This window comes from Magallana gigas, chromosome 2 (assembly GCF_963853765.1).
Source record: "Magallana gigas chromosome 2, xbMagGiga1.1, whole genome shotgun sequence".
In the NCBI taxonomy this organism is placed as follows: Eukaryota; Metazoa; Mollusca; class Bivalvia; order Ostreida; family Ostreidae; genus Magallana; species Magallana gigas.
The window spans coordinates 25,524,659-25,547,005 of NC_088854.1; the positions used below are offsets into that span (position 1 = coordinate 25,524,659).

The 22,347-nt window shown below is 33.3% G+C and overlaps 4 protein-coding genes across 7 annotated transcripts; 2 read left to right on the forward strand and 2 right to left on the reverse strand.

Moving 5' to 3' along the window:
* Nucleotides 1–209: 209 nt before the first annotated feature.
* LOC136272878 (sex peptide receptor-like) lies at nt 210–2,548 on the reverse strand. Its single transcript, XM_066075829.1, has 2 exons — nt 2,423–2,548; nt 210–2,237 (listed from the first exon to the last, which is right to left on the reverse strand). The coding sequence occupies exon 2, from the start codon at nt 2,224–2,226 to the stop codon at nt 715–717; it is 1,512 nt and encodes a 503-aa protein (XP_065931901.1). The 5' UTR covers nt 2,227–2,237; nt 2,423–2,548; the 3' UTR covers nt 210–714.
* Nucleotides 2,549–3,468: 920 nt separating this feature from the next.
* Nucleotides 3,469–5,308, forward strand: LOC105334678 (hsc70-interacting protein). 2 transcript variants are annotated; one of them, XM_011438235.4, is made up of 4 exons: nt 3,469–3,627; nt 4,155–4,237; nt 4,419–4,553; nt 4,776–5,308. In XM_011438235.4, the coding sequence occupies exons 1-4, from the start codon at nt 3,621–3,623 to the stop codon at nt 4,806–4,808; spliced, it is 258 nt and encodes an 85-aa protein (XP_011436537.1). In that variant the 5' UTR covers nt 3,469–3,620; the 3' UTR covers nt 4,809–5,308. The 2 variants fall into 2 exon arrangements, with proteins under 2 accessions (XP_011436537.1, XP_011436529.1); XM_011438227.4 differs by having other exon boundaries at nt 3,470–3,627; nt 4,798–5,308.
* LOC105334692 (pleiotropic regulator 1) lies at nt 5,147–11,276 on the reverse strand. Its single transcript, XM_011438246.4, has 14 exons — nt 11,176–11,276; nt 10,178–10,284; nt 9,966–10,090; nt 9,715–9,762; nt 9,473–9,557; nt 9,185–9,257; nt 8,576–8,671; nt 8,190–8,282; nt 7,757–7,906; nt 7,482–7,676; nt 7,143–7,261; nt 6,759–6,898; nt 5,878–6,071; nt 5,147–5,604 (listed from the first exon to the last, which is right to left on the reverse strand). Exons 1-14 carry the CDS (start codon nt 11,182–11,184, stop codon nt 5,545–5,547), a joined length of 1,494 nt encoding a protein of 497 aa, XP_011436548.3. The 5' UTR covers nt 11,185–11,276; the 3' UTR covers nt 5,147–5,544.
* LOC105334759 (minichromosome maintenance domain-containing protein 2) lies at nt 11,251–21,738 on the forward strand. 3 transcript variants are annotated; one of them, XM_066075833.1, is made up of 22 exons: nt 11,296–11,425; nt 11,696–11,862; nt 13,978–14,038; nt 14,821–14,879; nt 15,805–15,907; nt 16,062–16,161; nt 16,324–16,428; nt 16,839–16,906; nt 17,030–17,122; nt 17,219–17,316; nt 17,408–17,425; nt 17,810–17,864; nt 18,002–18,049; nt 18,242–18,321; nt 18,564–18,732; nt 19,432–19,521; nt 19,618–19,798; nt 20,196–20,346; nt 20,490–20,629; nt 21,169–21,278; nt 21,392–21,465; nt 21,561–21,738. In XM_066075833.1, exons 2-22 carry the CDS (start codon nt 11,755–11,757, stop codon nt 21,636–21,638), a joined length of 1,989 nt encoding a protein of 662 aa, XP_065931905.1. In that variant the 5' UTR covers nt 11,296–11,425; nt 11,696–11,754; the 3' UTR covers nt 21,639–21,738. The 3 variants fall into 3 exon arrangements, with proteins under 3 accessions (XP_065931907.1, XP_065931905.1, XP_065931906.1); XM_066075834.1 differs by lacking the exon at nt 18,002–18,049; XM_066075835.1 differs by lacking the exons at nt 20,490–20,629; nt 21,561–21,738 and having other exon boundaries at nt 11,251–11,425.
* Nucleotides 21,739–22,347: the final 609 nt, after the last annotated feature.

Below are 22,347 nucleotides of genomic sequence, written 5' to 3' on the forward strand. Positions count from 1 at the left end.
AAGCATAGTAACTGTCGTAAATAAGCAACATTTTTACAAAAGGAGAGTTGTAACAAATGCTCTGTCAATAAAAACTTTAATTTGTGATGTGATGGTAATTTTATGCTAAGATTTTTTAAAGCCGTCAACAAATTTTTTACCGCACTTTTTCTTAAACTTTTCTTAACCCTTTAAATTACAATTATTAATCAATGATCAAATTGAATGTTTAAGTTGAATTTTTTGCCCTTAGATCACAGGTGCATTCTGCATTCTTACAATAACGTGAATGTCAAAAATAAAACAATAATCCCATTGCATTCCATATTTTTGATTAGTTTATATATTTTCAATTTGGTGAAAAAAGTCATATTACCACATAGAACAAAGTTACAACTAGTACAAAAAGGCACAAAGGCAAGCCAATAAAAATTTGATGATCGACACATCATTATATTTTAATATCTCTTTTTTCCACAAAAATGATTAAAAAAGGACAACACTAATAATTTTCATAACATTCACAATGATATAGGACAATAAAAAACAAGCAAGCCAACTATAAATTTATAATAAGTGTATTAGTTGTTGCCTTAACTTTTAAAGAGGCTCAAAACTCAGATTAATCAGATTAAGAAAATTTACTTTAAAAAGTGATGACGACGTTGCAACGAAGCCATCGAAAAACAAACAAAGGTAACATTCATAACATAGATGAGTCCATTAGCCCCAGAATCAGACAATTTTATCCTTGGCTGTAACAGTCGACCCCTTGGTTGATGAGCTGCTAGTACTGCTCTCGCCCAGTTTCTTTACGCTGTTCTTGAAGGAATGCCTCTTTAATTTGGAACAGCCAGTGAACATGCTAAAGATTTCCTTGCGGAACTGCTCGCAGGCTCCGACGATGATCCAGAAATTGATGAGAGAAGCTGCAGCCGACACAATTTCGCGAAATTTGTAGAGCACCCTCATAGCATCCAGATCCATTTTACCCCAAACGTCGTAAATCTCCATTTTTGTTATGAAAGTTATGATAAGATTAAACAAACCGATTGTTTTCTTGATGCATTGAACTAGTAGGATGATCAGAATAGAGCGTGTCATCATTTCAATCTTCTGCATCCGTCCTTTACTTTCGTGGATATCGGTTGAGTCGTTGCGGGCGACTACAGAGTATATGATGTAGATGCTGGATATTAGATACACGAAAAAAGGGACCAAAGAGCAAATTGGATGATACACCTCGTAGGCTTTGGTGAAAGCTGGATCCTGGTAAGTCATGCAAAGATCTTCATCTCCGGCAATGGTTGAGTAGACATACGTCTCATAGCCGACTGTTTCGTTGGAGCCTTCTTCATAGTAGTAATAGTAGTAATAATAGTAAAAGTCAGATGGCTTGTAGCCTGATAAGATTAGGAAGTCTCGGTAAGAAGTGAGTTTACCCGAAAAATAGAGTTCAGGAAGTCGGTAGAGAAAAGCGAGAAGAATGCAGATGGATACTGTCAAAAGAGATGCTTTAGTGGTCAGAATCTCCCTGCTCTTGAATGGAAACTTGATGACCAGAACCCTTTGAATAGCAAGACAAGCCCAGAGCGCCTGTGCTACAGAGTAGCAGACGTTTTCTCCAATTTGGCTGTAGAACAAGAAAATGCAATATGGAAGGACAATATCAATCGTTCCTGTCCCGTAGGTGAAGTACATGTACAGATAATTACCGTAGCGTAGAAGCGACTTCAGAGTGTCCGAGACCACGATTCCAGTTAGGATGATAGTGGTGGGGGACCTCATAGACTTCCTCATGAAGGCCAACACGATTATAATGGTAGACAAAAAGGACAAACCAATGACTATAGGCCCATAGATGTAGTCCAGCTCACTGATTTCTGAAACCAGAGGGAACGAGTACCCGGGCAGTGGGGAGGGATTCCTTTCTTCTTCAGCTTCAGCTTCGTCGTCAGAATTCGATGTTTGAGTCGTTGCCTCCGAAGCATCACCGACGTGGTTTTCTGACGAAGAAACCACTCCAGTCTGAGAAGTGGTTACCGAGTTTGACGCCACTGTTGCCGAATCTGTACCTGGTACCTCATCAGTAAATGCTCCGTCTTTTGTCGTCTGCTGACTTGATATTGATGTGACGTCATTTGTGAGTGCAGCAGTAGAAATTTCAAGCGAGGACAGTGTTGTTGAATGTGCCACAGTAAACGCCCAAATTGTGATACAGGAAACTGTTAAACTTTGACGAAGCATAGTAGGAATACCTAAAGGAAAATAATCATATATTCACGTTAAAACGTAGACAGTAGTAACTGAAACAACCCATTCAATAATGTCCAAGAAAAAGAAGCCGAAAGATTATCGGTCACTTTATTTAAAAAAAAAAACAGATAGTGTATTTTCCTATAGAAGGATCAACAGCTTGGAACTACATGGTATAAGCACCTACCTTGTCCGATTCCACTATCGCTAAAGACCGTTTGATTTTCCCACTTTGCTATATATTCACTTGTTTCAATCAAACGGTTTGATAGGAATGGCACCACTCATTTTTCAGTAAATGAAAAAAGTTTTCAATATCCTAAGAGAAATTAATAGATATGTATTGTAAGGATTCTTAAAAATTTTGGTCCTATGGACTCGACAATAATCATTAGTTTTTTTTTCAAGTGTAGTTATTGGAAAAAAGTACAAAATTTCCAATATACATTTCCAATATTGCAAAATGCAAATTAAAAATAACAGAGGTTTCGCGTAATTAAACCTAACATGACCATCTTTTAACAGTAGGACTCAATAATGATTATACGATGCAAAGGTGTACTGTGTAGGAATACGGTAAGTAATTGTTGATGAATATCGGTTGATGTACAACTGTACAAGGATCTCGAGAATGGTCAAATATTGATTGAATTTAGTTACTAGTATAAACATATATTATAATATCTTCCCAAGAACTTTCAAATGAAATAAAGCAACTTTTAACTGCTATCTATATATGTTACGTTAAAAGTTTAAAATAAAAGATTTCTAAAGTCTACTTGTTATAGTTAAGTTGAGAAATCTTTGATAGATAATAGTGTGATATATATGTAGTTGTAACAGTTATTTTGTTGTCCACATTTAATTCAATGTACACTGACATTTTCTTTAAATCAATTTTTTATACAAATATCATGAGAGAACATCATTTTCTTTGTTAGAATTTTGAGACCCAATGAATGTTGCCTGAAAGCCAGCGAGATCTGTATCTTTGATTGTAGAATTAAATTATCACGTGTAAAACATTTCCACAAATGCTGACTTTTTCCTGACAATTCGACGATTTTTACGGAAGGGGTTTGTCATTGTTAGATCTTGGATCGAAATTAAAATTAAATTCACTTAAATGAATGTTTAAATTACAGTTCTTTGGACACGATTTTAAACATGTGCATATACATGTGTATTACTTTGAAGTTTTGAATGGGACATTTATAATGCATTTCAATGTTGCTCTCAAATGATTATAGATCAGTAGACCAGAAAGATTTAAAAATTACAGGATATATATAGAACTGGGACAGCTGCCAAGCAGTACTTTCGGTTTACATACAGTGAGTTCTTTCCGTGTTGATCATTGCACAAGTTGGAAATCATAATTAATTATGGCAGGTAATATTTCATTTACAACACTTATTATGTTGCTTACGATTTAGGGTCTTAACAGTGCTATTTTGACAGAGAATATCCGGTATAAGTAAAAGTGTAAAACTATGAAAATATACGTAATACTGTATGAATATGTACATAACATCTGGTTTCCGCATTGTCCGCCTTGTCGCTATAATTAATGCGCAAACTCAAAATCCATTGCCTTAATTTTCGACATAAATTTTATCAATATTCCATCCACCCTCTCCGGTACAAAACCGTTTCAGGAATCAGTGGCTTATTTGCCATTTGGTTCATGGTACGCTAAGAAGTCATCTGATGCTTAAAAGGCTAAATCTAAGTATACAAGTAAAGGAAAGAGGTCTAGCCCCCCCCCCCACCCCCCCCCCCCCCCGAAAATTCATTTTGTGACTTTGTGACGAAAACGTGGTTTGACACAGCGTACTAATATGTATGCTTTAAACAAAGATTTCGGCCTTTCCTTTTAACAATCATAAAGTCAAACTTTTCACTTTTCTGACTTTCAGAAGGTGGGATTCCATTAGAAGAGGAACGTTTGCCAACTTTACAAGATTTTCTGAACAACGAACGCCTCAGGACCCTCTACCAAGTATATTTCCTCAAATCATTAATACTTAAAAATCAAAATGTAAAATCTAACATTAAACACATTATTCCAAGAGTTGCAATCTCAGACAGAAAATCGTCACTGTTAATATTTACTTATATTTATAAACTGTACATGTTTATTCAATACTGGGCAGTATTTCAATGCAAGACAACTTTTATAGGACCCAGAAGTTCAGATGATTTTCACAGAAATCGAGAACAACCCGTCCACCATTCACCAGCATCACAATAAAAGCAAAGTCCAAGAAGTTCTCAAGCTGATTCAGGCCGAGTTTGATCGCTATCAGCCAAACATGGTACAAGCAAACAATATACAATACTATAAGATTTTGCCCGAGTTTTTTCTTTACATACTAGTCCAAAATAATATTGTTATTTATGCAATACTTTGTTATTTTCGACTTTCATGATATAAAATGAAATGCATACAATGTTGTGTTGTAAGTTTTGAATTTACCGGGTGGCAGTAAATTTAAATTTGAATTTACAACATGACATAATTACATGTGAATTTTCAGACTCCAACATGTGAATTTTCAGGCTCCAGATAACCAACACACAAGAAGTGATTCAAACAATGGTTATATCAATGATGATGACGATTTACAGGATATTATTCAACAAATACAACAACAAGAAAACCAGGCTGCAGGAAATTCCTAGACTGCTGAGAGAGAGAGAGAGAGAGAGAGAGGAGAGAGAGAGAGAGAGAGAGAGAGAGAGAGAGAGAGAGAGAGAGAGAGAGAGAGAATAGACGGAAAAGAGAGAGAGAGAGAGAGAGAGAGCAAAAAGAGAGGAGACAGGAGAGAGAGAGAGAGAGAGAGAGAGAGAGAGAGAGAGAGAATCTCCACATATATGGAAACAATCAATAAAAGAGACAAAGACTTAGTTTGGATAAAAAAATGAATTTATTCACGTTGACAATGGTTTTTTTTTACCAATGAAGAAATGGATTCATGTACATCAAGTTTCCATCTCCTGCTGTTTCACCAGCCAGAGATTTTATCAATGTTTCTGTTGTTGAAGTTTTTATTAAAAAGCAATAAAAGTGTCCTGTGTCATTATTTCTCATTAAATGCAAAAGACCTTTCTAAATGTCTGATATTGCACACTGAAATTCCCCAATTTCACTGTTAATCAACCTGTTACATGATCTGAACAAAAAACTTATTTTTTTTCTTCTGGCATCTGCCTTGTTCATCCACCCACTTCCCTTTTCAATTTTTACGTCTTTAGAAATTTTAAAAATATATTCTGCAATAGTTCCTTTCCTCAAAGTTTCTCTTCTCAGTACCTCTTTTTCTTCACAATATCTGGTCGCCAATTAATGGGATGTGTTTCTTCCGTCTAAAATAAAATATGATAATGCTGATTTAAACTCCCCAAAAAAACATCATAAATTCACTTCACAAATATTGGGCATTTTAATACAAATTTAAATTTTTAAATCAAAAATGAACACGTCAGGTAGATACTAGAAGTATAATGGTCTGAGAAACTGAAGGTGAAACCTACTCTTTCATTGCTTTACTGGTACTAGTTCCATTACTTTAATATTGAAACTTACTTAAATACTTACATTTTTGTAACTTTATATAAAATACATGTATAACCACTTACTGCAGATTCATCTTCCTTGTAAATCTTGATGGTCTTGTCAGCTTCCGTTGCCAGGAGACGGCTGCCACTCCGGTCAAAGGTCATAGAGAAGATTCCAGACTCTGAATCAATGGATCCAGGCTGAGCAGCTGCCTGGACTCTCTGGAAGTTGTATCCAGTTTTCCAATCCCAGAAAAACATGGATCCATTGTCAGCTGAAAAGTTAATTATCATTTATTGTCTAAATCAGCTCTGTATAAAACTATAGGAAAGTATTCAAATCTCTAAACTTAAAATATATCAGGGTTTTTTTTTTTTAAATCAAATGATAGATTAGAATATTTGAGGCTGGATATGTTGAACATCAACCAACTTAACATGAATGTAACAGTAGTGTAAATGGAAGAGGTGAAAAAAATCAATCATGTACTATCTCTAAAATGATCCTTTTGACTTCAAAATCCACTGAAATAAGCAATTTTGCTGAAAAATCAGATCTCTGATATTTGGGAATTTACTTAAGTTTTTTGCTTGATATTGTCATGTACCAGATTCCGAATATAATTTTTCTTAAAAACAAACAAAAACAATCTTTGTTCTAGCAAACCAAGTTCCCACTGCAATTATTTGTGCGTGAAGTCTAAGTGAAATACAACATTTTTTCAATATTCCTTGAAAAAAAAATCTTTTACCAGATATAATTAACTTGAAAAAAAAAAGAAAAAAAATATATTTCAAACTTCCATTACAATGGTAAACCGTAAATGAAACAAACAAAAACGTAAGCAGATCTATATAACTGATAATACTGTTACATTACAAGAGAATTTCAATAAAATCACTCAGTGATTACACTGTACTTTACAATGAAAAAGAAATCGCTAGTCTTTATGAGTGCCTACCTCCAGAAACAAGGACGCCATCTGCATTACTGGCTAGAGCATTCACGATGGCGTTGTGACCAGAGAGATTTTGTACGAAGTCTCCATTGGGGAATTTCCATTGCTTGATGTTGTCAGGTGAGGCGGAAGCAAATGTGTACCTGCAAGGTGTTACATTCACAAATATATTCATCTAATTTTGGACTTAATTGACTGAAGCACATGGATTACTAGCATATAAAGACTATCTTATTTTTATATCCTAGATTTGCAGATTATTTTAGTATTGTGAAGCGTATGTGAAATCCATTACAGGTATTACATAGCATAATCTTTATAATTGATCCCAAAACATCCTCCAATTTTTTCAATATAATTATATAAATGGAATAAGAGGAAACTTACAGCTTTGGATGGAGCGAGAGTGCCCGCACACTTCGCTTGTGGTTGGTGAGTGTGACCCTTGACCTTCCCATGGCAAGGTCCCACAATCTGATGGTGCAGTCATGGCTACCTGTGATTACCTGTCAAAGAATCAGAGTCATTACAAAATAATAGCACCTACTACATGTACATATCAAAATGAGCTGTTCTGATAAGCAGTTACTATGATGATTTAACTTAATTTCTATACATGCAAGTTATATAATAATGCAAAGTTAAGTGTGATTTTGTCCATCATTAGTACATCACGTTTTTACGATACTCAGTATTTCAAAGTGGTCACTCAGAAGTTATCAATACCTGGGGCTCTGCTGCCTGACACCTGACCTCAGCCACCGTGTTATTGTGGCCGACCAGTGTATGGACACAGGCCTTGGTCCTGATGTCCCACACCCTGGCTGACCCGTCCCTCCCACAGGTCAGCAACACGTCTATCGTGGGGTGGAGATCCATGGAGTACACAGCACTCAGGTGACCGTGATAGTGCCTGATGGTCTAAAATAGGAAAAATTATTAAAACTCATTTTATAAGATTGATTAAGCAGCTGAATTCTAAGAATTGTAATAATGCATACTTTGTTATACTCCAAATCCCAGCATCGAACCATTTTGTCTTCTCCACAGGAGAACAGATATGGCTGTCTTTGACTGACCTTGACCCCTCTCACAGTGCTGACATGTCCAGTCAAGGACAATTTTAGAGTTCCACTGGCCAAATCCCAGATCTAATGTAGAAGATGGATAAAAAGCAAGCACAGAACCATCAAAATAATGATAGATGATGTAATATATATACTTGTATCTTAATAAACCAGTTTATGACTGTAGCAATGATACATATAAAACTATTACATAAATAGTTTGAGAAAAACTTTTTTATCCATGTAAGATAAGAAGTTGTTTTTCTTAGTGTGACATAGAGGATATGATAAGATATTATTAACTTATTGACACAATACTGCAATGCACATATCTGATATCAGTTGGAGAATATCTTAACAATTGTACCTTAATAACTCGATCAGCAGCCCCAGTCACAAACCACTGGTTTCCTGGCTCAACATCAATGCACCGAACCCAGCCAAGATGACCACTTATAACCTTATGAAATACAAGAAAATGGACATCACAAATCATACATTACTAATCAGACATCATCTTTATTTAAACAGAGGAATTAGTTTACTGGTAAAAATGAGGTTGTGATTTTTTGTTTAAAACAAATACAATGTTTAAAAAAAAATTATATAATAATACTCTCAAAATTGTTATAATTGTCTTTTACTGTGAACAATTGACCATTTAGTAAGTACAAATCACCACATGTGTCTACAATTGTGCTCATATCATACATGTATGATTTAAGTTAAAACACAGATAACTCATGTATTTACCCTATAGAGTTTCCAAGGTGGATGCCAGATGGGTTTGGGCATTGTCATTGCCTTCTTTGGAACCAAAGCTTGTTGATTTCCTATCGAAACTAATGCCTGCAAAGAAAACCATGAAACTTAAGTGATTTAACAAAAACTTGAAATTCATAATACATGTACTAAATAGATTTTTTTATCAATGTGATACTTTCTTATCTCGAACATCAATATCTCAAACACCATGAGTTCTTTTCATTGATCTAAGTTGGTTTTTTTTTTTATTTTCACTGTACATGTAATATTTTGAATCTTTGTATTTTCACAAAAATATTTTTAATTTTTGTATTTTTGAAGTAATACTCTGAATTCTCAAAGTTTTTTTTTGCTATGGAGATAACACAGTTTGTCTGTAATTCTATGAAAATATGAAAATATTACTTCATGTACTTCATCTTATTAAGGATACAGAAAACGTTACTTTCTCTAGCAACATATTACAGGTACCATAATATTGCATATCATACATTTCATTTAAGGGCCTCATCTGGCACTTGGCAGATACATATCAACTCCTATAAACTTAAATTGCTTAAATTAACTTTTACTTTAATGAACAAAATATTAACAAACCTTTGATGGGTCAGACTTATCATGATGGGCTCTTATATCATGCATACTTGCACCTGCTGGAACATCCTTGTTTCTACACGAATTAGAAAAGATTATAGATAATGATACAGTACCTACATCATAACGATGGTTCACACTGACAAAAACTTTGATTTCTGAACAGGTACATGTATATGCTACACACACACAAAAAAAAATCAGAAATATGATCTATCTACATCTTAACATTTAATCTCTGCTTAAAATTGAACAACCAGTGGTTTACAGCTTGTGAAATAATAATGTTACCTGTTTTTGTCATAAGCAACCATTTCCATCTGACCAGTTTGACTGGGATCTGTCTGCATCATTGTGCCATCACTTAACTGAACACCTGAATAGGAATGATGCATTTTAAATTATTCAAGAAGTTTTTTAGATGATGTTAAAGAATATAAGTGCCAATCAAAAAAACTAATATGAATTTACTCTCTATTCATACAAACTCTTTTCATCAATCACTATGGTGCATATTGTAAAACATGATTTACCTGGTCCAGAAGGATACGGGTGTGTGCCTTGAATGGATGTCCCATTTTCTACAGAATATAATTCCAGCTTAAGTACCTTACATTTATGATAAAGATTACAGCTTCTCTCTTTTTGCATTACATAGCTATGGGTGAAGAACTATTAGAATTATTTTTTTGGCCTATATTTGCAAACTTTTTTCTGCTTAAGACTTCATTACAACACATAAAACTGAAATACTGAAATGTAAGGTGACAAAAAGAAGCCCAACCTTGCCACATGCCATCTTTATACGGCTCTATGACACTGCCATGACTCTTTTTCTGTCCTTCCTTTGGCAAGTCCTTCACAAGTCCATACTCATCTGATAGTTTTATTTTCCTTTTTAATTCATCACTGAAATGAGAGTAGTAAAGAAATTAACATATCTCTCTCTCTCTCTCTCTCTCTCTGAAAAAATTGTCTCTTTCCATTTAGCCATACCTTTTGGTATCCCTTTCTGGTGTTATACCCTGTTCTGATAAGAACATGTCATGTGTTCTCTTCAGGGATCTGAACACCAGTGTGTGGACAGAATGCTTCTGAACTTCCTTCAATGACAAAATAAATATATTAGTTGTCAAAGAACATACCGGTACTATTAATTTAAGTTAGTATCATTCGCATAATAATATGGTATCAAACTGTTTATAATAATATACATATATGTACAGAACTTGGATTTAGATATTAAAGTAAGATATTGTCTGCAGTCAATTTCCAAGACTAATCTAGTACAGTTTTAGTTACTACCAATATCTGGTATCTTTTCCTATTGAAATGTTAAGAGGGTTCATAAACGAATATTAAAAAGGTTTTAGTCATTTTTTTTTTCATTTTTTTTTGGGGGGGGCACTCTTTTGATTAAAAAAAACCCCATTTATTACATCATATGGAACAAAGGGACCACATGAGGCTGTTTCCAATTTTGGTGAAGCTATTAGAAAATGAAATGGAGTCAGCAAATCTAAGATAATGCTCTGCTTTTTACTGAAGCAATTAGGCATTTATAATAATAAGTTAACTACCCATTTGGGGAATAATATCCCAACCATGCTTATATAATGCTTTAACTAGTTTAGACTTTTGGTCCCAACCTGATAATAAAAACATAAAGTGTTTGGGCAGAGACATAATTAATATTTGTTTATTTGTCTCTGGTTTGGGACCTGATAATGTAAAAATAAAGTGATTTCCTAATTAAACTGTGAAATACTATTATATGCCACACATTCATTTTCTTTACAATTCACATTTCAGCATGTCACGATGAACAGATTTACTCATTTAGGGGGCTTGGTTTACAAACAATAAAACACCGAACGAAAAAATTTTGAAAACTTTGGCGAAACTGCACCTTCGTCTGGGATAAAAAATGGATACAATTTTCATAAAAATGACAGTAATTGTGATTAAATAAAGCCTAAGATCCAATCATTTACCTCTGTCATTGTGAAAAAGATTAAAATTTCGTATACAATCAAAAAGTTGAAAAATCGTGGTGGCGCAGATTTACATTATATCGTTCACAAAACGTTTCTGCGTTTTGATGAACAGATCGTACGTAAATTGTTTCGTAAGTAGAGGTGAAATGGCGGGAAGTATGAACACGTCTGCTATGTTCGCAGACGAGAAGTGCATAGAACGCTCCCCAATATGAAATGATGTTATTTTCACCATTATAACCTCAAGGTAAACCGTGTTGTTATGTAATGGTACTGAAATTAATATTTATTTCAGTTTTATCATTCTGAATGCCTAATTATAAACAGAGACATACTAGGGCGCTTATGTCTCTGTTAGGCCTATAATATAACCTGTTTTTCCATAATGAATCGATTTCTTTTATGTAACGTTAATTGAATAAAGTGTAACTTAATTTATACCAGCCTATTCCCGTGAATGGGTATGGGCAGTGATTGCTTAATAAGTATCAGAAATTTAATATGAAATTTTCTCCAGGCTTCTATAAAGGAAAAGGGGAGGGAACTGCTAAGTACCCTGCTAAGCAGCTCTGGGCCATGGAAGATTCACTCAGTCTTTTTGAAGATGCTGTGCACTATTTGGATATCAGTGGAAACTTGAAAATTATCAAAGAAACAGCTTGGAAATTCAAAAAATTAGCAATGGTAAGAGCGTGTCTATCAGTTTATAGATTTACATTACTGATTATACTCTGTCCCAAGATATTTTGAATTCACGTTTGGCTTAATTGTTTGATATTTATAAATACCTCAGGATTCAAATGATGTTCATTCAAAAGTATGAAAAATTTCCAAGATTTCTCATTCAAAACGCCCCTGTTAGCATATCAGGTTTCAATACAATGCTAAAAAATGTGATGTCTACAGAGATTTTGCATTGCAGCAAGCCCGGATGATAACGTTGAAATATTGCGCGATGTATTCCGAGTGTATTCCGAATGGAGAAAAGATGTAAACATTCCCCATTATAAATCTCCGTAAGGAATCTGTTTTCGTTCCTGTGAATTTTTCTTGCCAAAGCATTGTTGAGTAATTTTTCATTAATAATTTTTAAGTGCTGATAAAAAGACATAAAATTGTACTGGCAAGAAATGGAATTTGGCGATCGAGTACTGGTTGCACACCAGTAGAACTTGTATTTGACAGCTAGGGAGCTGCAAGTTGAATGCAGAATTTAAATGTTAACAGGGGTTGAAATATATGGTAGCCCGACGCCCGGGGCTAGTCAGTTTAAAACTTGGGCATGCTCTTTTTTACCAACTGATAGTCCATCGGGCTAGCAAATCAGGGGATTCAGAACTGTATTATGATATGAATAAAGTTTAAACATAAAATGTGTTATCTCTGAGAAGAATTTATTTCAAAATGTATTAAACAGCTGTAATTGTGTTATACATATATTTTTATTTTGCATCTTAAAATGGAGTCCGGTCAAGTCGTACACAGACCAACTCGTACACAGGTCAACTCGTATACAAAAATTTCCGTATAAACAACCAAAAATCAGCTAGTATACAAAAATTCCCGGTGTGTTTAACCGAAAGTCAACTTGTATACAAAAATTTCATATGCCTTTATAATTTATGTCAAATATTAAATATGATAATAAATATAACAAATGCTGCATGCCAGTCATGAGTCAAATATTCTTACAACAGATGATGTATTTAAGAAAATATTATATAATATGTTACAGCAAAAGATGACTTTCATTGTCTAGAACGGTGATTAGTATAGGCTAACGTTAATGACTCAAAAATACCTTGTATACGAGCTGACTTTTGTTTTTTTATGCGGAAATGTTTGTATACGAGTTGACCTGTATACGAGTTGGTCTGTGTACGACTTGACTGTAAATCCTTAAAATGGTTGGGCTAGCTGATTTCAGCTTTGGGCTTGAAATTTTTTACTGACTAGTAGCCCCTGGGCTAGTGAGTTTTCCTGGAATATTTCAACCCCTGGTTAAAATGGGGGAGGGTTATTTATATTTCTGTTAGTCTGATTTCCCTGCCTTATTCATGTTATTATTGTATCTACATTCACATGTGTGTAAGATAAACTTGTTTTTTTTACTGGGGGTTTTTTTTTTGGCAAAGAAAGAACCTTGATTGGTTCAAAGGTACAGTAACGACTAGACTTATAACCCAATGATCCTGAGCAGATCCACAACATGCAGCCACAAATTTTTAAAAAGCAAACACATTAAAGCAGCTTTTGGGGTCTGCTTAAAGCCTTTGGTGTTAGGTTGTGTCTGGTCAGTACTATAGATTAGTGTACATACCATTACAGGCATATGACCTCATTTGTTAGAGATGTTGTGGAACTTTGTCCATTTAACTAATGATATTATAGATAAATAATTATTAGACAATAATGAGCAAGATTTTTAAAAGCATGCAGATAATTTCTGCTTGATATAAAGATATATATTTTTTGATATGATAAAACATATCCTTAAAAATTTGTTATTAATAGGGGCATATATAGACAATACATGAACTGGCATGTCCTTGATTAGACCCTACAAGATATGTAGTCTCTTGTATTATTTTGAAGGTACTAGAACATTTACCAAGCGTAGCTAACATGTAGTTACATAAATCAATGTCAACATGCATTCAAATTAACACACATTGCATAGTTGATTTGACTAGAAGAAAGTAACTGGGCAAGATGGACAAATTTTTGTTTTATATTTTTTTTTTCGTATTACATGTATATGGTTTTATTTAATATCCCTTATTATTTTCTGATTTCTAGGAGCTGTTGGTGTACAGATTTGACATTACTGTCAATGTTATAGATCTAATGGAATTGAGTGGTACGTGGTTCTTAGATATTAATTTCTGATGAGTGATCACAGGGTAATTTTTGCCCCATTAAATTTTAGCCCTTTTACACTTGCAGACAGATTTGCCCCGTCTTGAATTCACAAAGACACAGTTGTTTTTTAAGAGATATACGGTAATTTGAGACGTTGGATTTTGTCCAGTTTTAAATTCACCCGCTGACCACAAGGGCAAAAAGGGAAGAAAAAAAAAAGGAGCAAATATTTCCCTGTATACAGTTATCTGAAAATAGCTTATCATGTACAACATTTTGTTAAACATGACATACAGATTTCAATATTAATGCAGGAAGCTATTTATAGCATAATTTATGTAGTTTTATCTTGAATTCATGTGTAGTGTAAAAAAATCCATCTTTTCTACCAAGTCAGGGTTGTGTGATTACAAAACCTTGACATTGTGAAGATGAAAATATTCAGGGCTTGCACTCAATGTTATCCCACAATCATTTTGGTCCCTGTAAACTTAATTGGACTGGTGTTTCTAAAACTATGAAACAAACAAATTAGTCTTGCGGTTCTTTCCATTGTTGGAAATTCACAATTGATTATGATTTGTTTCTCTCATCAGAGAAGCTCACAATTGAATACGCTTTGTTCCTCCTAGGAGAAACCTAATGTTGATTACACCTCATAATTCCTCTTTTCAGAGAGGAACAAACTGTAATCAACGACAAGATTTCTGACAATGCGTTCGTACATAACAGGGAAAAAATTATTTCAAAAGCAAGTGTAGTAAATTTTTATTCTTACAGTTTCCCTTGGACATCTTCTTCTGTACCATCCCATCAAAGCTAATGCATTGTTCCAACAGGTAAGTATATGTAAAAGTAACATTCTTTGCTAATTAAACATTAACCTATATGTATTTGTCTTAATATATCTGTAGTCTGTAAAGGATTATGCATTTTTCGCCCCCAAAATTTAAGTATTTTGAATTAAGGGCTTCAAATATATGGTGGCAGATAGTTGAAATCATATTGAAAATAAGTGCGTAAAAGTTTATCACCACAGTGACGTCATAATGTAGAAATGACGTCATGAAAATTGTCTTACCTTGATAAATTGATGTTTTGCAGCAAAATAAGGGTGTTTTCCAATGGTTTTTCGACTTGGAAACATCGAGCGCAGGCTTACTGAAGTACCATTTTTTAGTATAATGTGTATAATTATAGGAAGAAAAACATACAATAAAATTGTACTTGAGCAGACCTGCGCTCTATACTTCTGAATGCAAAAAATGAAGAAAAAATGACAATATTTGCATTTTTTTTTGCAAAATTGCGGGAATTGGGTCATTTAGGTGACGTCATCGATAAACAGCGAATTAGTAATGATGACTAAAATCAAGATAAAAGTGATAGGCATCCTCTGTACAATGATTTATGGAGCATTGATTTTTAAATGACACTACTCAAAAATTGGTTAAATTTTGGGGCAGCTATTTAACCTTAACCAAATATAGTCCTTTGCATGCACATGCCATACATAAATTTTAGTCTTCACATTTACTTGCAATATTAGTCTTTTAAATTTTGCCCCGAAAATGTAACTGCCTGTGACATTATATTTTTTTAATTTTTGGCTTGAGAAATTGAAGATTCATTTCTTGTCATGAAAAAACCTTTTAAGGCTGTTGTGAATTCAGTGTGACCCCTGTTTTTTCTGATAAACTCTTTTTTCTGCATGCATCTTTGACGATATTAATGTTACTGATTTACAAAATGTCTGTTTCCTAGGTCATTTGTACAGCAGTATCAGAGCTCAATCTATTATCCCCCCACATTTCAGAAAATCAGATTTCTGTCAGAACAAAGCTGACATCACTGCCAAGATCTAGAGGTATGGATTGATCTATATAACATGGGTAGATTGTCTTTGATCATCAAGTGCATGTAGTGTTTTGTAGCAGTCTTAAGTGTAAAATCTTCAGTGTAAATAAAAATATATACTGTTGGATGACTGTGAATTTTCTGAGATTATTAATGCATTTCAGCAACAGAAGTTAAAACCTACAGTCAGTTGAGCTCCATGGGCCCTGGCTACATCTGCTGCACAGGTGTGATCATAGGAAAGTCCGAGACATCCAAATACACGCAAGTAGCTTACAATCCTATGTGTATCAAAATAAGCATCAATACATAACATTTGTATCCATGTAATAGAATAGATTTATATATACAATGTTCCTAAGTTGCCTCTTGACTTTGTATAGTAATTGTCATATGGAATGGTTTTCTTTTTGTGTAATGTTTTAGTCAAAGTACCAGATACATTTGCCCAAACCAGTCTTGTGAAGGAAATGCAGGAAACCATTTCATCAGAATACATGTTCCAGGGGCTCGAGAATTTGAGACTATCAGGTAAGATCATGTTTAATCTAGCTGCATTTTGTTTTTGTATTTAGAATCTTCAATTAGATTTAAAATGTTCATAAATAATGCAATGTTGTGTCAATTTATGTTATCTCAAATTTTTTCAGTAGCACATGTATTATCGATACTCTAATATACTATTAAAATGGTCAGAAAAAGAAGTTTATCAGATTTTATAAAGAATACTGTACATTATATATTGTCTTGGAAGTGAAAAATGCAGTTTTTTACATTGTCAATCTTGGAGCATGAACATGTATAAGTACAATAATTTTTGATTAACTGTTATTCACTTTATAACTGTAGCCTATGTAATTCATGCCTTTATGAGCACAATAGTCATGCATTCTTAAAGCATATTTCTGGGTTTCTAACTTATTCAATGTCTGATTTTACAGAAAAGATTTCAAATGCAAATTTTGTGGACAGATACTGGAAGAGGTTGTATCATGCAGGCATCTTTCTGGTGAGTTACTGTTTAATACTCATATCATCACACAGACATTTTTTTTTAGAAGAATGTTGTTTGATTTAAAAGATTTTGAACAGTTTTGACAAGAAATGATTTTATTCAATTTTATGATTACAGATCAAATGATAGCAGATATAATTCCAGAAAATTATCTGAAGAGTCACCACCAGTCGCGGTTCAAACAGCAGACAATTACATTGGTGGTGAGAGGTCTGTACATATAGGTCAATCCAAAATATGTTACAGTGACAGAAAGAATTACTGTGATTTATAATGAATGTATAAAGTGTGAAATGTCTTTGATAGATGAATTGACAATAACTCTGAGAATAGGACAGAAGTACACATTTATTGGAATAGTTAGAAGAGATTCCTACTCAGACAAGATGATCACTGCCATTGAGGTACCTAGGTCTCTCCCTCGCATGAAAATTTTCATTTCTCTTTTCCTCTCTGTGTACCAGTATGTTTATGTAAATTTCTATTCACTTGCAGGTTAACAGTGCTCTTGAGGTGAGTACACATATAACTGTAGATCTTAATAAGTCTCTTTGGACATTTATTATGCCTGTGTTCTACAGGTTGTATTTTGGGGTAGGGATAATAAGGTATATTTTATAAAAATGTAAAGTAACTCTGATTTATTTGTTTAATATATGTACTGTAAAAATGGTTAATATTTATGTGTTTGGAAATGTTACACTAGTTATGCAGTACACTGCGCGCATGGTAAAAAAATCAAAACTTCAGAATGGCATGTCCGAGCATCCGTATATTTAAAACCCACTATTGTTTGACAATAGAAAATGCATACTTAACCACCAGTGAAATAACCACTTTGATTTACAGTATTTTATATAAGCAGTTGTAGATTTAATCCATTCATATGAAAAACAGGATTTCATTTTAGAAAATGCAAGCATACCAAGGAGCATAGACAATTATTTCAAATGTATGTGAGTTTCAACTTCATTTTTAATCATAATCTTATATTTTATTTGGTTTATTACATTATCAAACCTTTTAACTTTCAAGTTTCATCTATTCTTTTTTTCAATTAAAGTAAAAAATAGAAACATTTCTGTACAGATAAAAGAGAGTACAGCTTTAGCAAGGTTCTTGCTTACTTTTTTGGAGGTAAATACATTCTGCTTGTATTTTCTATTCAGAGAAAGTGTGATTAAACTGAAAAAAATATTTAAAATCAGTTGTTGGGACTTCCAAATCATTTCAATTTATCCATCATGATGGTTTCTAAGATTTTGATATTTGATATGCAATAGTTATCCATACATTATCATTTTATAATTTTTGGTTGGTCATGTCTAGGTCAGATATCTGCCCCTGGAACTTTCATGAAGCTGAAATTGTCATGTTTAATAAGTTTGGCAGCAATATCAAACAAGCAGGTATAGGTTTCAAGCACAAGAAAGGAAATATAATGATTATACATATGCAATGTACTCTCTCTCTCTCTCTCTCTCTCTCTCTCTCTCTCTCTCTCTCTCTAACACATCATGATGTACAAGATATTTACATGTACTTTGTTGATATGAAGCAATATATCTTATTACTGAAATTCATTTGTAAATTATGTTTTTTGCTCTATGACCACTATTTCAATTTTTTTATTAATGCCTGCTACAATTAGATCCAACCTATTCACATCTTGGCAGTGGGAAGGGACACTGAAATTTTGCATAGACTGTTCCAGTATGCGATGCAGTTTACCCAAAGAAGTGTGGTATATTCCTCTGGTAACCACCTAGCATCCAAAGTTGTTCCAGATAGATATAATTCTTCCAATTATTTCATTGAAGGTAAGAGTTTCATTTATACCATGAGAACATTGTACGCAATTATATGGATTGTGCAAAGTAGGTATTAAACAGTTCGAGACCTAAAATAAGAGTGAAATGGAAGTGCACTCAATCAAAAATTAGGAGGGGGAGGGCATACCAAAGTGAAGGGCAACAATAGAAAGAGAGAGAAAAGGAAAAGAGTTATTAAGAAAAAAAAATTGAATTCAAAGCAAAATAAATCGTCAGCTACTTCTAATGCACCTCTCCCTTAGCATGACTTATGAGACAACTCTAATAGCTGAGTAATGCATAGATGTTGATTAAGACAATTTTCTCTGAGAACTCATTATGCAGATTAGGGGATCTTTAAATCCCATCATCAATTAGATTGAAGGAATGCACAGTATGTTTAGATATCAATTTAAACTACTGGTAATACAAATATCATAAAGAATAATTGGAGAAAAAAATTGTCTTTATATGGAACAATCATTTTTGTAATAAAAAATGGTAACCTCAAAATAATAAAATTGTAGGTATTACAAGTATCAGTATCAGAATTATAAACTACCTGTTGTGGATATGAAGTACATATTTATATAGAGAAGACAACAGATATGGTTAACTATTATGATGATGAATCATCGACCATGTATAGAAATGCATTTTATTTTACATTTTTCACTGTGTAGTGTAAAAACCTTATTGAAATTTTAGGGGGTTCACTATTGATAGCAAGTGAAGGAGTCTGTTACATGGGAAACATCACCAAATTCAAAAAGCAAACCTTGGAGAGGCTTCAATCTGGTAATTTTAATAAAATAAAGTTTCTTTAGCAGAAACAATCTTACCGTTCAACCAATATGCATCACATTGATATATACATGGGTTTGTACATTTCAGCTTTGTCCAGTGGAAAGGTATTGATTGATGTTGACAGCAAGTTTACCAAAGGTCAAGCAGTGTCTATTGAGCAAACTCTTAGTACTACCGTCTGGGCCAATGCTGAAAAGTTGTACACTAAGAAACCTAAAGAGGACCTTCTCTTTACTGGGGACTGCTCAGTTCCAAGAAATCTCTTTGAGTAATTATATATATTGTACATTCTCATAATTTTCAATTTCTTCTTTTAAAAAATTATGGGCTTTTTGAAAAGATAATTTTAAACTTTAAATTTGCAAATTCTTGAGGAAGGTGCAAGCTAGCAGTATTTAAATTCTGTGGTTTTATCACAATTTGTTGAATACCGGTTTTCTTGAAATTTGTTGTTGAGTTGTTCAACAAAAATAAATGTTTATTAAGTGCATGCAGTAGTCTTATATTAGGACACATTGATAAGTTTATTGGCCACAAATGTTCACATACCCTTATACTGTGATTTTCACTACATACATAAGTATTAATTCCACAAATATTAGTGAAACTGCAGTACCCTGTACTTACAATATGTCTATATTGCAAAAAAAAAAATCTTTTTTAAGATCCTTCAGCATTGTTCAGATCACTGATGGGGAGGAATTCTCACATAATGAAGAAGTGGATTTTCACATTTCCTACCAGTCACTGAAAATGTCAATGGATGACGAGGAAAGCAGTTTCAATTTACCTGTGTCCTTTGATGATTTTGAGCAGGTCATTTTAATGTGTACTTGTACCTTTTAAGATATATATTATGTTTGCTTTTAATTTTAACTTAAAAAATTCAAATATTTGATGAAGATAAAACATCCAGTGGACATAAATTTATGTAGTCATAAGATTTTCTGTTAATTCAGTATTTTAAGCATATACAGAGAATTGATGTGAGGATAAGTCCAGAGGCTGAAAAACTCCTGAACAGATATTATCTTGCAACAAGAAAAGCTAGAAACTTGTCTGATGGCAGTGTTATATCATCTAGCACATTATCAACATTGTACGTATATATATATGAAATGTGGTGTTAACAAACAGTATTCAAAATCAAAAGTCCTAAGGGAAAGTACAAAAATGCAGAGAAGCAGAGCAAAACAGACCTCTACAAAAATGACATATGCACTGTAACTACATCTACCAAAAATACCATAGAGTTTTTTTCTGCAAGGTCGAATAAAAGAAGACCAGTTTTATATTTTAAATTGTGGAAGCATGGATGACTCCATTTGGACTATAGATGATGGCTGTAAACATAAAGGACTAATCAAACAATTATGTAATATGAGATTTAAATGACAATATTTACATACATGTATATATAGAGTCCTAGTACGTGTGCGCGTGTGTGTGTGTGTGTGCAGTATCTGAAGATTTTTAAACTAGAAATGTATTCGATTGCTGTAATTCATGTATAATTTTGTTTATGACATATCCTGTGTATGTTATTTTAATTTGATTAACACCTTGTAAATATTGCACATTTTGCTTGTTGTCATTTTCACTTTGCTATGTTTGATTTCAGTAGTTGTTGATTTGTAGAATAGCCCTGGCTCAAAGTCATGCCCGTCTTTGTCTGCGGAATGTGGTAGAAGAAGAGGATGCACTAGAAGTCATCCAGCTGTATGAAGAGTCCCTGACAATTATGTTTGGTATGATGCAAGCAAATATTAATTCCTAATGCCTTGACTCTGTTTAAGTTATGTTTCGTTGGTGTAATGCAATTAAATTTATATTTCTACCTAGACTTTTTTGTCAATTTCAGGTACCTCCATACTGAGTGTTCCTTCTATGCCACACATTCCGGGAAATCTTCTAGAAGAGTATCTAGATAATCAGGTACTTCACTGTAATCAACAGGAATGGATAGCTTGATGAATTGAATTGATGTCTTTACAAGTGCATGTTGTTGTTTATTTTCTTTATCTCTGTAGAAAAACAAGTCTGCATTACAAAGGTTTAAAGCCAGGCTTCAGCAATTTTATGGACTGCATCCAGGACATGAGGAATGACACAATTTCTGAGAAATGAAATGGTAAAGATATATATGTACATGCATAATTACTGGTATCAGTTTTAAGACCTTTGAAACTTAAAATGTTTCAAAAAGAAATTGGCAATTTGAATTTTTTATGGTATTAAGCATAAATGTAGTGTTAATGTTAAACAAGACTACGGTTAACTTAACATGGGTAATATAACCCATTGACATGAACATACATGTATAATATTGCAACAATTAAACCTGAAGGTTTGGTCTCATTAACTTAAGATTCTTAAGAAACAATTTTATCCAATATTTCTAAAACAAACTAACCATAAGGTACCGTAATTGTCCTTTAAGCAATTTTTCATTTAACTCTCAACCCCCATTGTTGCAAATTGGCTCAGAAGTTATGATTCAAAAGAAATTAAAATCTTTCTGATCATAAATAGATAAGTAAATAAATAATACCAGTGGTGTACTTGTAAGATTTAATTCCAATTAATTTCAAGAAAATTGTTATTCCAGATTTTATCATTTTTATTTTCTATGAAAAGATGGTCCTACTATTAGTGTGAATGTCACAGTTTGAACAATAATTTTAAAGATATTTTGATGAAATTTGGATTTCTCTTGGAATCCCATTATCAGTACAGGGATTAAAAAGAGAAAAAATTGAGTACATATCACCAGGTGGGCTTGTACAGTTAAACCGCAAATTGTAGCACTTAGATTGT